Here is a 14691-nt window from a genome sequence, read left to right as displayed (position 1 = left end):
ACACTGGGCCCCTTTCCTTTCATCTGCACGCCAAGAGCAATCAGATTACCCTGGTAACCAGCGGTCACATGACCAGCACCTGCTCTTTTGGCTGGATGCCACTGACTAAAGCCATCTGCTTCCCTCAATCAGCTTTCAAACATTCTCAACACCTGCGCTGCAGTGTTTTGTGGTTTCTTTTATCAAATCAGTGCAAAACTGCTTCCAAAACTTTACATATTTCTCAAATTTGTTTAAATCAGAGGTAGGCCTGTCAAAGAGTTGAACCACAGCCAGGTAAAGTGAGCTGGCAGCTAGCTTCCACAGTGACCTCTCTCTACCAAGGCGAAGTACACACTTCAATTCAGAGGGGTTCCTGGGCCCTGCCTGCACTGTCCTACAGGAGCAAAAGGCTTACTATCTGGAAGGCACCCAGAGCCCAGGTTTGAGGAAACATCTATTTGCTGGAGGAGAGAAATGCTAATGATTTTCCATCTGCCCTTCCCAAGAATGAACTGTATGGAACTTCCAAGATGGCTGAAAGTCAGAAAGGACCTCTCCAAATGCTCAGATAAAACGCCTGTGGCCAAGGGAAGCACTTATCCCAGATCTGATTACTGAAAGATTGCAAACTCATTAGACCTTGCACCATTAATGTTCAGAGAGAGCTAAGCATTTCCACTCATCAACATACAAATCAACAACCCTAAAAAAGTCAAAAGGCTACAAAATCTTCAATATCCACCCAAACACATATACAATCCAGAACAAAATTGTTATTTACATTAAATTGCCTTCATTGCTATTTTGCAAAAAGCCAAATGAGTTTTCAACCAAGTGTTCCTGAGCAATCAGCTTCCTCATTTATAAAACAAAGTTAATAATTGTTTCTTCCTCCATCTTTGTTATGTGGTTTAAATGAAATAATGGAAAAAAGCTAAAGTAGCACTGGGCACAGATGGTTAACATTTACTCACATCTGGAAGACAAGCAGTCACATCTGAGAAGTATTCTCCAACCATGGCTCAGATCCACCTGGGCCAAATCAACTGTAGGAACTTATAGATAGGACCCCACTTGCACTGAGGATAACTTTACCTAAGCAACATAAATTTCCTAATCACCAGGTAAAAGAACAAACAAGCAAAGAACCACAGCCTGCCCTTCCCCATGTCCACTACTACTGCTTTAGTTCAGACACCTGTCATTCCCTGACAAAAGACTACAGCTTCCCACTGCGTTATCACCCTTACGACCCACATGAAGGGCTACACAGCATCTGACTGGTGGGGAAAAAAAGAGTCCATATTCAAAGTCATCATTTAAATCTATAAGCTTCAAAAATGGTCTTTTGTAAGGTCAGGGCCAAAATATACATTCTTCTTCCAAATTATTATAAAAGCTTGAATGTGCAAAGAGGGCAGCTCTTTCAGTTGCAGGAATGAGAATATTGTTAATAAGGAACATCCACTAAACCAATACCATAATGCTGAGGATGAGGCCACTGAGCTGTCAGGCACAGACATAGAACCTCAATGCACCTCCAACAGCGGCAGTGATGTCTACTCCCAGGGCTGAGCCACGGCTGGCTGCCACACAGCAACCTGTGAGTGGGATCACAAGAAAAATGAGGCATGTTTTTGACAGTGGGGAAACTGTCAAAATCTAGCCCTGAATGGCACCAGTCCTAAAGAAATCATGTCTGCCTCATTCATCTCCTGAACCTGCTCTGTCTTCTGCAGTCCCAGCTCAGCCTCATGGTAATGCCACTCACAAATCCATCTCTACAAGTCACCAGTTTGACCAGCTGAAATGAAACTCTCTTAAATCCAATCCCCTGCACATAACATCAGAGATTCTCAGTACTGGTGTGCAATGGCCTCTGCAATTTTTACAACTGGCAACACTGCCTTTATTTTTCATATGCCAGTCTCTTACTCCTTATTCTCCAGGCATACAGAACTATTCCTAAAACATACATCTGCCTTTCCTACCTCCACTTGTTCCGCAGTCTACTCATCTGCAAGACTCAGCCTGCACATCACTCATTCCAAGAAGTGTTTTCTGACCATTACTGTCTGGTCCAGGTATGATCTCCTCATCTACCTACACACCACATGATAAACCCCATATAGGAAATATTTACAGTATACAACTGGTGTCAACATGACTACAATATATTAAACTCAAAGCACTCTGTGTATGTTTTTTGTCAACTATCCTGTAAGATCCAGAGAGGAACTGTCCTGTTTACTGTATACTGAATGCCTGCTCAGATAGGTTACATGTTCATATTAGTTCATCTACTTAATTAGACAGTACAAGAAATAGCAATAACAGCAAACAAGTACACTACATACTCTTTACTATGTGCCGGTATTACTCTTAAGTGATTTTTCTCAGTAACTCATTAAAGCAAAACAAAATGCTCCACATAGCATCTATTTTTATGATGAGACATCTATGAAACTCAGTTAAAAGGGCTAAAGGAATGCCACAATAAAAGAAAAGTAGTTTTCAAAGCCAATAGAAAGGAAAATCACTTTTAAACTTTGCCTTCCAAATCACAAAGTTCTTTCTTCCTATCATTTTGATGTGAACAAAACAGAGTCATCTGCCCATGAACCTAGAAACTGAGACATAGTCATCCACTTATGAAGAAAGATGCTCAGATACAGAGCCAACCGCTCATGAAGACAGACACTGAAGTACTGAGTTGTTCACTTTTCAAGCTAGACAAACCCCCATAATCTTGGAAGGGGACATCACTTTTTCAGATAGGGATGGAGGCTTGAAGGCCCACTGTTCTCCACCTGACTTACTCTCACAATTTCATTACGAGAGTGAAGTCACACTGGCAGGCAGTCAGATGTGCTCAAGGTTCATAGCCAAGTGACCAAGTTCCACAGTTCTGATTACCCCCAATTTCATCAAGGCATGCACATCCTTGATGAGAACTCTCAGCAGCAAGCATTAGAACACAAACTCTGTATTCAAAGAGCAGTGTTTGTCACATGGATGAACACTAGGAAATCCACCTTTATGGAAGGATCCCTACTCAGTGTAAGATGGTATATGTCCATAAAGATAGCTGGGTGCTAGTTCCTAAGATGGAAGCATCTTAGGAGGATGTAGGTGGATTCATCTGCAATAAAATGCAGCATAGATAACTAGTTCCTTTTGTTCAGAAAGAGTACAGGCTTTCTACATAAGGTTTTATGCAAAAGGCTAGAGAGCCAGGAAGCTGCCCTGATTTATTACAAAACAGAATGCAGTTAAACCTTGATTAGTGTCAGCCTACGGACCTACATCCTCAATAGAAATTTTGAAAAGGAACCATATTGTGGAACCAAATGTGATGAGAAGAGCATGGTCAGTTAATGAAGACGTCTGGGCAAAAGGAGGGAGTTTTCAATCCAGCAGGTCCTTCAGATAGGATAGGTCAATAAAGATTCTCACCACACTGGGGAAAATCAATCTTGAGACCCAGGATGGGAAACTTAATCAGGTTCATTTTTAGAGACTCAAGCTTCACCAAAATGTTATGCTATCATCTTTTAGGAGAAGAGCAAAAGGTATTAAGGCATGGTCTTATACTTCATATGCTAAGAAAACATTTAACAGAAAATTGAACACAATGGATAAGAAGAGAGTATTTGCTGTGTAGGATGCCATATAGGATGTGGCACTGGACACTGAGGCACAACACAGTTGGGCTGACATAATAAAAGTACACAAGCAGCCACCAGGGTCACAGGCTCAAGGCTGGTAGGGGGGAAAAGCACCCAGCCTTTCAAGAGCACAAATTTCTTGTAAACTCTATTTGCTAATAAGTCTTGTAAACAATGAAAATCAGGCCAGGCATGGGGGCACATGCCACCCCTGGAGGCTGAGGCAGGAGGAATGTGAGTTCAGGGCCAGCCTCAGCAATTTAGCAAGCCCCTGAGCAACTCCACAAGACCCTATCTTTAAATAAAATATAAAAAGGGCTGAGGATGTGGTACAGTGGTTAAGCACCCCTGGGTTCAATCCCTGGTACCAAAAAGAAAAAACAATGAAAGTAAAAATTAAAAAAATAAATAAATAAAGTTAAAAAAAGGTGCAAAGAGTTTTTAAAGATCAATTAAAGTAACATAAAATGTGGTGCATCATATAAAATTAACCTCACAAGATAAACATTTTAAATAAAGTCCTATAACTAAAATTCATTTATAACAATTAAAACTAGAATACAATAAACTACAGAGAACAGAATAACAAGGAAAGAGACAAACTGAGTGGCAGACAGTAAATTCAAAGACTGACACCTTCACACCAAAACAAGCAACGCTTCTTTGGTGAAGGACCAAAGGGTGCCCAGCAGCCTGCCCAGGCACTTGCCATTCTGCAAGAGGCAACCTCACCTCTGGTGATCTGAGTGGACCAGTCTGGCACCTACACTTTTCACTCCAAGCAGGTGTCTCAGCACTCTCTCAAACTCCATTCACAAATTCTATACTACTTTCATTTTAAAAAAATTGGAAAGAGGTGTGTGTGTAGGGGGGGGTCTGTTTTTCTCATGAACAACAATGTATGATTTCAATGACAAATCATGAACAGACTTAAGTTCTGTGAAAGTCACTAAATGAAATACTTATAAGACAACTAAATTGTTGCCTTAAGTAGCTATTATAGGAAAAAGTACTCCCTTAGTACCATAACTGTGCTAAATGGTTAGGGGAAGTAAGTAAAGAAAATAAGAAAAGATCCAGGAGCCTAATTTGCTGTCATTTTAAGTGTGTATTTCAAACTTAACACACACCTCACCTTTGCATTTTACAGTCAAACTTGCAACAGCGGCAGTCCTAGGACTGCAGCCAGAACCTGCAGGGCTTGAGAGCCACCTTTGAGTCCTGGCAGTGGGAGTCCAGAGTTGGCCTGCCCTTCTGTGGTATCCTTCAGGCCTTTGAAACCTTTCCTGGTGGACATGTGCTACTTGGCATCAACCCCAGGTAAATTTAAGTCTTCCAATTATACCAGAACCCTGTCTTTAGGATAGCTACAGTGTTGACTCTTTTCTAAAAGACAATTCTTAAAAATAGTAAATGAAGTACAAAAGAAACTCTCCTGAAGAATCCACTTCTAATATCAATATACTCTTTAAAAAAAAAAAAAAAAAAAAAAAAGACTTTTTGTCATGTAGCCAAGAATTAACATTGAAAATCTACCACATTTTATGTATTGAATTAAGATCTGCCAGAAGAACATGGAAAGGAAGTTCAGTTACCTAATATGCAATCTGATTACAGGAGCTCAATGTAGACATTGGCCAGTATAGCTGTGTGGCACCATCTAGCACAATAATGTAACGTAAAGAATGAAACAAACTAGATATCTTATATAAAAGAATGCCCTTCAATGACCTTTTCTAGTATAATCTTCCAGGTGCCAAACCATAAGGAACATATTTGACAACTTGTGTCATGTTCTAAAATGTCACTTTTATTCATGGACAGCATTCCCATAACTCAGGAAGGGAGACAGGTGAGGGTTAACTCTGGCAATCAGAATACCACTCCTTAGATTCATAATTATCTTCTCTGATATGCCAGGGTGACTAATACAACAGAGACATACTGCCCACCCACATTTCAATCAGGTGTGTAGGTAAGATGGGAATTAGGCAAACCCAATGGTAAAGCCACAAAGGAGGAAATACTACCATCCCCCTAACAGGAGGAGCCAAACTCCCTTGCAATTATATTGCTTCTATGAAATTCAGAGCTATACATAAAAATTAGTATTCTAAAGTAAGGTTAAAGGTGCTATCTTCTAACAATTAAAAAGAAACACTGTCTCCACCCCCCTTAATTCAAGCTCCTATTTCCCTATTTAGCATTTTAACACTAAGCTAGGAGAGTTCTACAAAGAGGGGGCCAGAGTGAGGGCTGGTCTTTCAGATGATGGATGCTCTGTTCAGTGGCTTTGCACAAGCACACAAGGACTCAACAGGCAATCCGTCTAAGGGGGCTTTCTCTAAGCAGAAGACAACCAGCAAAAAGATATTTACATATTAGAAGACAAACTGCATTTGTATAGAATTTCGTATTTTTCGAAAGCATTTTCATATGACAGACATTTCTTATTTGAAAAATAAAAATCAATCCATGATTCCTTCTACTCTGTCTTCCAACCCTAAGATCACAACTACATCTACTGTGGCAACATATATGTTCACCGTAAAATTCACTCAAGAAAGATTTCAAAGCTATGTATTTTCAGAAAATCTACCCTTTAACACCCTGCTGTTGTCATGGCCACCTCTGAACTTTCATGTGGTGGGTGCAGTGAGAGCTGAAAGTGGGCTCTATATCACCCTCTTCCATATAAGTCAACACAGCAGTAGGACTGCTTTGAAGTTCACTGCAGACCACGGGACGGGTGGTTATGCACTTTCAGCAGGCAGAGTCCATTCCCGCATTGAGTACAGGGCATGAGTTAGCAGAACTTGCTTTCAAGGGTCAGTGCTGTTGGGTACTCTCTCCCCCAGTGGATACAAACTGAACCACATACTGTGGAAGATATCAGGATCTGTACTAGAAAGTGGCTGATGACTCCCCAACCCTCCTCCTTCTGTTGATGTAAGATGTTCAGCGATGGGGGTGGGGGGCGGGGGGAAGTACACGGGTAAGGGCAATGGGTAGGGCAATGGAAAGGTCCTAGGGGGTTATCTCAAAGGAAAGGACAACCAGGGATTTAAATGATCTTATCGTCCTTTCACTATTCCTTTGTCAAAGAAGACAAGCTTTGGGACAGCAGGGTCAGTTGTACATGGTCCCATCCCTAATCTGGAATTTGGATTTACTGAACCAGAGATTGAGCAGGACAGGTTGGTGGGCAGAGCCACATGATGCTCATGGGCACCTTTTCTTCTTTGTACCTTACCAATACTGAAAGGGCTCAAAAGTTCATACACTCACCCACTTTAAAAATATTTATCTTCTTCCAGAGTACAGTGGCCAAATCACTCAATATCTGTTCAACTGTTCAATGTCTCGAGTCAAGATTAAATCATAGCATGTGAGTAAAAGAAAGAACAAGAAGAAGAGTAAAAAAGAAAAGCTATAGGTTTAATTTATTGTTATTACCTATGTACCTGATAAGAAGATATCTGATTATCTGTTTTTTAACTCATTACAAATTTGGCTGTAATGATTTGCTTGTATTTCTAATATCAACTGAGAAATTTTAAAGATGCAAGGGCTAAAAACTATATATTAGTTTATCAAATAATTGGGCTTGTTGACTATATAAATATTTCTTGGGTAAATGCTATTATTCTTTTAGATCATAATTTGAAAATAATATCTGAAAGTAAGTTCTTCAGAAAAAAGTTGCTATGTAAACATTAACTATTATAATCATAGTGTGACTTACAAAAGCACACCTTATATGTTTATGGTATTTCTGTAATTTTAAAAAATAAGGTTAGTTATTTATTTTCCAGTTCAAAAAAAAAAAAAAAAATGTCTTCACTTAACTGAAAAACAACACTCTGATTTTCCACTAAACTTAACATTGGAGGTGGAGAATAGAGCCTGGAACAAAATGTTTTCCTAGAAACTGCATCAGTAGCAATCCTACATTGCTTCATTGAACTTGGGCTTCAGTAGTCAAGTCACAATCTTTGGCCAACTTCCCTTCTTTCTGTACATTCAAAGAATCTTTATATAGCTAAATGGACCACTAAATCCTTCAAGAGTCATTCAAAGGAAGCACTTCCTCTAAATTCTCTTTCATTTCACAGGGCCTATGAATGCACAACAGAAAACAGATTGAAAAGAAGCATGCAAATCCTCATATTTCAGTTCCATGAATTCCTCCATATGCAAAAATGGCATCCCCTCCAACCAACAAAGGACTTAGATTTTGTTTTAAATATTAACAGCCAATATTTGAAAGCTATAATGACACCTGAAAAGAGCACTAAAAACACGGACAGAAAAAAAAAAAAAATTTAAAGTAAAAAGTGAAAGGGGGGGCGGAGATACAGTTCTGCTAGGAAAAGAAGTGTGGCCCATTTTTCTCCTCATTAAGATTTTAAATGTCTTTTCTTGAGATGCTATACAATCTTTTGTTGTTGTTGCTGTTTCAGTACCATTCTACCTAACAGCTTCTGGGCACAGGTTCTTTTAGGTTCTCCTGTGAAGGAAAGACATGTAATTATATTCTGGTTGTCAAAAGGTCCAGTTCTCTGGGAATGGCCATAAATTCAAGCTTCTGCCACTTTACAGAACAGGATAGGATACCAGGAGGGAATGAGGCGGCTGCTGCCAAGACACAAGGAAAGTCCTCCCCCTTACAACAGCCCCCTCTCCAGTCCTTTGCTACCGAGGGTATTTGAATGACACAGATCAACCTCTATCTCTGCCAGTGACACAATGCAGAGGGGGCCAGACCACCAGCGGGTCACTTCTGCCAGGCCAAATCAAAGGACAGCATAGCACAGCACGTTTGTTTGTGAAACCACAGCAATGATGTGGCACACAGGGCTACAGAGGAAAGATGTGAGTCGTACTAGGCCAAATTTTTCATTTCATTTCTGTTTATTCCCTCTGTTTCAGGCCTCTGTAGGAAAATTATTTTCTATATAAACAAATTCATCAAGTTAACTTATTCAAGGATGGAAATAACTGGTATCACATAACATTTTGCAAAACAAAATTGCCTCTGTTGTATTCCAGTGCTTAAAAGCAAACTGCTACAGCAATTCAACCCCAGCACTAACATAACCCAAACCCCCTATTACCTTCATCACTGCATATTCAATTTACATAATTATTCTGCTATGCTATTCAGAATTTACATGTAGTTGTATGCATTCTAGTTACCCTTGATTCAGGGATGCTATTTCCTCGTAGATGAAGCCAAACAAGGAGACCACAACTCGACATACTCGATTCACCTGACCAATAAAACAATGTGGTTCAACAAAGTAATGGTTTGGTTTGTTAATGTACTTAAAATCTCAATTCAATTACCATGCGTTTGGACAGCCAAACCTAAAAGACCATCAACAACAGGAAAGCCTCTCAGGAGTATCCTTGCTGAACTTTGTTGTAAACCAGCAAGCAGTAGCTAAGTGCTGAGGTTACCCTGGGCCAACGGAGGAGCCACCACACCTTCAGTGTCCCCCCAGCAAGGTCTCTAAGTCTCCAGGACACATTACATCAGCTCCCTCTTCACTTGTAAATCTCCAGACTCATCAGAACTATTCCATTCAATTATTTTCCTACCACTTGAGCTAAAAACAACTGTTGCCTATAGCACACATTGACTGCAACAATTAGTCAGAAGCAACAGGGGGAAAGAAAAAGACTAGACTTCCTGGGAGAAAATATAACCTCTTCTTCCTACCAAACATGTACAGTCTATCATATACTCCTTACTTGGATCCTGCAGCGCCAAACCCTGCACAGACTGACTCAAGCTTCAGAATGACAGCTGGTAGTCCACCAAGGAGGGAGACCCTGAATGCTTCTCTGGGGTACACAGAGGGTCTCTATCAGAACCAAGGATGCATGGCATGCCCAGGACTGAGGACATTTGATGTCCCCAGTTGTTGCTTAAAGTTGTTAGGGAAACTTCACCAGTTTCATTGTTAAATACAGCCTTTTAATATTCTGTCTCCAGGCTCTGCATAGACGGTAAGAATTTGCTTAAGTTTTAAAAGAAGAGGCCAATCTCAGAGCTTGAAAGGATATGGATACCCTTAGAAATATTTGACAATTTCTCCAATATTGTCATTTTTCTTTTATCAATGTTTACCATTAAGGAAAAATTTTTAAAAATTAAGGTGAGATATATTAAGACCAGATATACCTGATGGTAAAATTAATATTGGTGATGTATCTTCTGAACTTTACAAAAGCTTAGAACACGGACTCCTTTTTTTTTTTTTTTTTTTTTTTTTTTTTAAAGAAAAAAGAATAGGTTCTTTTTAAAGATTTTTGCTTTGATTTCTTTTTCCCTTGGGAGAAACAAGCACATGCTTCTTCCTATCAAAGCAGAGTATTTAGATTTAGGCAATTACATATTTTTTAAACCACCTGATAAAGTCAGACTGAAATTTCCTACTGTGTCTTCCTTGATCACCATTATATTATTAACACTTGAAATAGTACCTGCAAATACTAGGCACTTAATGAATGAAATATTTCTTAAATAAATGAAAACAGATTTTGCAATGGGTTCTGAGTTTAGAAGAATGTTCATAAGGAGAAAAAAATAATTCTTTTCAATTAAGGACCAGATACTGAGGCATCAAATAAAACTCAAAAGTGCAAATATTTCATTATTGGCAAGTTTGAGTTCTTGAATAAAATGGAGTTGTGTGTGTACCATAAAAGGTAGTAATAGCAAAAATTGTAAAGGCCTATGATTTAAACTTTTGACATACTACAGAATAATGTATTGGGGTTGTTTAGGTTATTTTTCAGCAGAAAACCGAAAAACTAGGTTCATTCTTTTTTTTTTTTTTTACATCTTTCTTATCACAGATTTAATTTCCTCTACTATATCCATGTACCTACTCGTGTACACACAGCACAGCCCGTAAGTGAAAGGATTTATGGGCTAGCAATCTGAAAAAGTTCAAGGCAACTGCTGAGTTGAGTGTGTGTGCACATGTGTGTGTTTGTGCATGCACATGGAGGCAGAGGGTGAAGCATGTTTTCTAACAGAGCTTGCAACAGGCTCAGATTAACCAAGTCTGACCATAGTTCCATCTGGAAACTATATTTTCTAACATAAGCCATATTCTGAAAAATAGATTCAGATGTTTGGAACCAGTTCAGAACAGTTGTTAGAAATGTTCAGTACAAATGAAAAAAATTAGTCTTCAATGTCTTCTCCTCTCAGCTTTTCTTACTGAATAAATATGCCTTCTGGGGGGTCAGAGTGTTGGTGGGGAGTACAGAGTGAAGGAGGTTCTTTCCCTAAACCTAAAATTCATGCCATTCTTGAATACATATATAATGGATGAGTGCTATTTGATTTCTCCCACACTGCCCACTCCAACTTCAGCCTGCCACTGTAAGACTTACTTCGCCAAGTGAAGAAAATTAATTCTCCTATTTCAAATTCTGGGAAACAGGACTGAAATGCTTAGTGACATAGTGACCGTGCCTTCTCCTGTAATCCTTCCTATCCAGTTCTGCATAGCCACTGAAGATGAGATTGCTGGTCTATGTTTACAAATAAGTGTGCTGTTAACTTAATTCCATGTGTTAAATGACAAACTCACAAAAATATAAAGAGCTGATTTTTAAATAATATTTACCTAGTAAGATCTCTAAATCGACAGTTCATAAGAAATGAGTCCTAAATCTCAAGAGTATGTGAAAAACTTCACTTTTTAGTTTGAATGTTAGGGAAAGACACTCAAAAGTGATGAACACAAACAAGTGCCCCTCCCGCCCTCTCCCATCATTCTCCATCACTGCCTGCGGCTCCTTTCTGGACCATCTGTGTTTGTGGTGGTGGTTTCTTCCCACAGCCTACCTTGACTTTTTGCTGGATTTGGGTTTTGGCGTGGCAGTTTTTGCTTTCTTTTCCTTTGGCTCTTTGGGAATCTTGGGGGTTTTCGGGGTCTTGGGTTCCTTGGGCTCTTTCTTCTCCTTGGGTTCTTTCGGTTCCTTCGGGTCTTTTTTTGCCTTCGGCCTTTTCTTTTTCTTTTTTTCTTCTTGAGACCCATCCAGAGAGTTCCTATTTAGTTCTTGGTTATCAACCCCACCAGGGAAGTCATCTTTACCAAAACTTTTACTGGGATCCTCTGCAACAATGTGGTTGTTTTTCTTTTTCTTCTTCTTCTGCTGTGGCTGCTGTTCTATGGACGGCAGGTAATCATCGCTCTTCACTAGCTGAGCATTCGGCCCACTAACCTGAGTCATATCCGGCACTGGTTTCTCTAGAAAGGGCTCCGATGGAGAATGCTGAGAGACACAAATGGGAATTGAAATTAGTTTATCATTCTTCATAATGAGGAAAGGAACTGAAAGCAAGTGGCTGCTGTTTCTGAAACTATATTCGAGGATAGCGCCTATCTTATCAACTCTACAGATGTGGAATCTATAATTTTCTTTCATTAAAAAAAAAAAAAAAAAAAAAAAAAAAAACCTTCCTTAAGAGGAATGCTCTTAATTTCAATTTAATAATACAAAAAAAAAAAAAAAAAAATCAGTGAAAGAAGGGAAAAACTGTCACTTAACTATTTTTTTAAATAGGTTATGTGAGAAATGGTAGGTTATAAAACAGTAACAAAAGCCAAACCACTAAGAGTTAAGTCTAAGCAGACTTATTTTCTCTTGTGAGACTGGGACTCAAATTAAACATGTATAATTTAGCCATTTTTAAGAAGATCGAGTATACTGAACTGAAAGATTCTGGTATCTTGAAGTATAAAATCAAAGTGTAAACACAACACATAAACCTTATAGAGTGCAGGTCATTTCTGGTTTAAATGACATTAAAATGTCAAATTAAAGCACATATCTAATCTTTTATAATTTTGTTTTTGTTAAATCTCTTGTACTTGTATGGAATGTGAACAATCTTTCTCTTAACTTCTTAAAGCTTTGTATTTTGAAATTTCACTGAGGAAGAGAGAATTCAACAGTTAATTAGATACACCTTGCAGAAGACTCCTGACGTTCACCAGGGACATACCCAGAGACTGTCTTTACAACAGTAGGAAAAAAGTCACCAGTTGAGATGGGATGCTGAGTCGTCAGCTGAGATTAGAGCAAATGACTCCTATATAAAACAGTCTTCACAGCTTATGACCTGAACCAGGACATCTAATAAACCTATACCTAAAGAAGTTAAATCTACAGTTGTCACTCATTTCTTGTCTTCCTCATGTATTTCTCCTGGAATGTATTAACTGTAAGATAAGCAATCTGACTATATGCCAGGCGTGTGCTTTGCACTCATGATACCACTGAATTCCCAAACCAGCTCTAAGAGTGAAATATGATGATCCTCCTAATTTTATAGCTTAGGACAGTAACACTCTAAGATAAAGAAACTTGTCCAAGGAGTTACAGATGGTAAGTGACAGAACTGAGACTGGCCTGGAAACTGATACACCACACAACCTACAAAAGCAGATCAGACAGGAGAGCCCCAGGCCACACCACAGAGACTGGAGACACACATATCTACACCAAGGTTTGCTATGGTCCAAGGAGGAAGGTTAGAATCAAACATGAAAATATAGGCAATACAAATCAGAACCCAATACAACTAATATTTATTGAACATCTATCTGATGCTATGTATTGAGACATTGTATGTAAGTTCACTTGACTGTTACAACATCTTTCAGGAAGGAAGGGTTCAAAGAGGCTATACAGCCACCCAGGACCACAAAAGGGACAGAGCTGAGATCTGCTCTGTCCATCTCCTGAAATCTTAGACACAGGCAGTTTTCTGAAAAGACTCCACAGGTTTTACTCAATTTCTAAAGTGGTGACTCAGAAACCCCTTTAAAAATCAAACCACTGCCTGCATACAAGGTAGCTACACTAGTCTAAAACTAAAACTAAAACTAAAACTAAAACCTGCCACGGTCACTCAAAACACCTTCATTCAATTCTCCAGCTGCACTGACAGAAGAGAAAGAGCCCAGAACTTTGAGTTGAGAAATTAAAATTCTATTTTGGGCCCCACCATTAGCTGTATAATCTGGGGAAATCACTTTATCTATCTGGGAATACAGTTTCTTCATCTGCGAAGCAAAGATTTTGGATTAGATGATTTCCAAAGTCTGTTCTAAAATCTTGTGATATTAAAAACTCTTAAACCACATATTGCCCTTTCTTGGTCATAAATGAGAGGGAATAATCCTGACAAAGGCTGAGGACATAAGAGAAAAGAGAGAATCAAAGTCAAGGTTTGGGGAAGAAAGCATATGTGTAAATTTACATGAGTGGGCGGGGACTGTGGCTCAGTGGTACAGCGCTCACCTAGCATGCATGAGGCCCTGGGTTTGATCCTCAATACCACATGGAAATAAAATGGAGGTATTGTGTCCACCTACAACTTAAAAAAAATCTACTTGAGCAGCTTGTGTAGGGGTAACACACCTAACCCACACAGAAGTCACCCTCTACCCCTCAACTCTTCCCTCTTAAGTATTAACTGAGTCACTGTCCATATTAACATTACCTAAGCCTTAATGGGATCTGGTTCAACTGTTTTATTATATTAAATAGCTGAAGTCCAGTTGGATTATTACATATTATTTCCTAATGTAATTAAAAAGGAAAAGACTGCATCTTTTTTGCAAGGGACACAGAAATCAAACTTATTTGGAGGAAGATATTTTTCAAGTAATGGGAAAGGAAGTTGTTCTTGGAATTTTAGTCATCTTAACAATGATTAAAATGTACAATGATAGATTAATACCAGGTATGTGTAAACTTCTTCAATCTGCAATGGCATCAACTCCAATAAAAGAACACCAACTTCTAATGAGAGACTCCCTCACACACATTTATGAATTAGAAAAAGCAGGCAGCACACAATACAGAAAGACTGAAAATTTATTTACACACTTTTGCATACAAATCACTTTACATGACTCTTTTAGAAATAAATGATGCCATAAATTAGTAACTCAGTAAAAAAATTTAATCTTCCATAAGGAGGAAAAAAGTAAAGATTAAATAC

The 14691-nt window shown here is 38.8% G+C and overlaps 1 protein-coding gene across 7 annotated transcripts in view; it reads right to left on the bottom strand.

Annotated features, from left to right (window-relative positions):
* The window catches only part of CHD7 (chromodomain helicase DNA binding protein 7), a 182338-nt gene that overhangs the window by 69342 nt on the left and 98305 nt on the right, over positions 1-14691 (bottom strand). For all 7 annotated transcript variants that reach the window (XM_079144292.1, XM_079144288.1, XM_079144290.1 and 4 more), the window contains exon 3: positions 11521-11951. In XM_079144292.1, the coding sequence (XP_079000418.1) occupies positions 11521-11951 (431 nt within the window). The remainder of the gene's footprint in view (positions 1-11520; positions 11952-14691) is intronic.

Source organism: Sciurus vulgaris (assembly GCF_902686455.1).
Source record: "Sciurus vulgaris genome assembly, chromosome: 1".
NCBI classification, from domain to species: domain Eukaryota; kingdom Metazoa; phylum Chordata; class Mammalia; order Rodentia; family Sciuridae; genus Sciurus; species Sciurus vulgaris.
The sequence above is the reverse complement of the archived record's forward strand: the minus strand, read 5'-3'. Positions and strand labels throughout refer to the sequence as shown.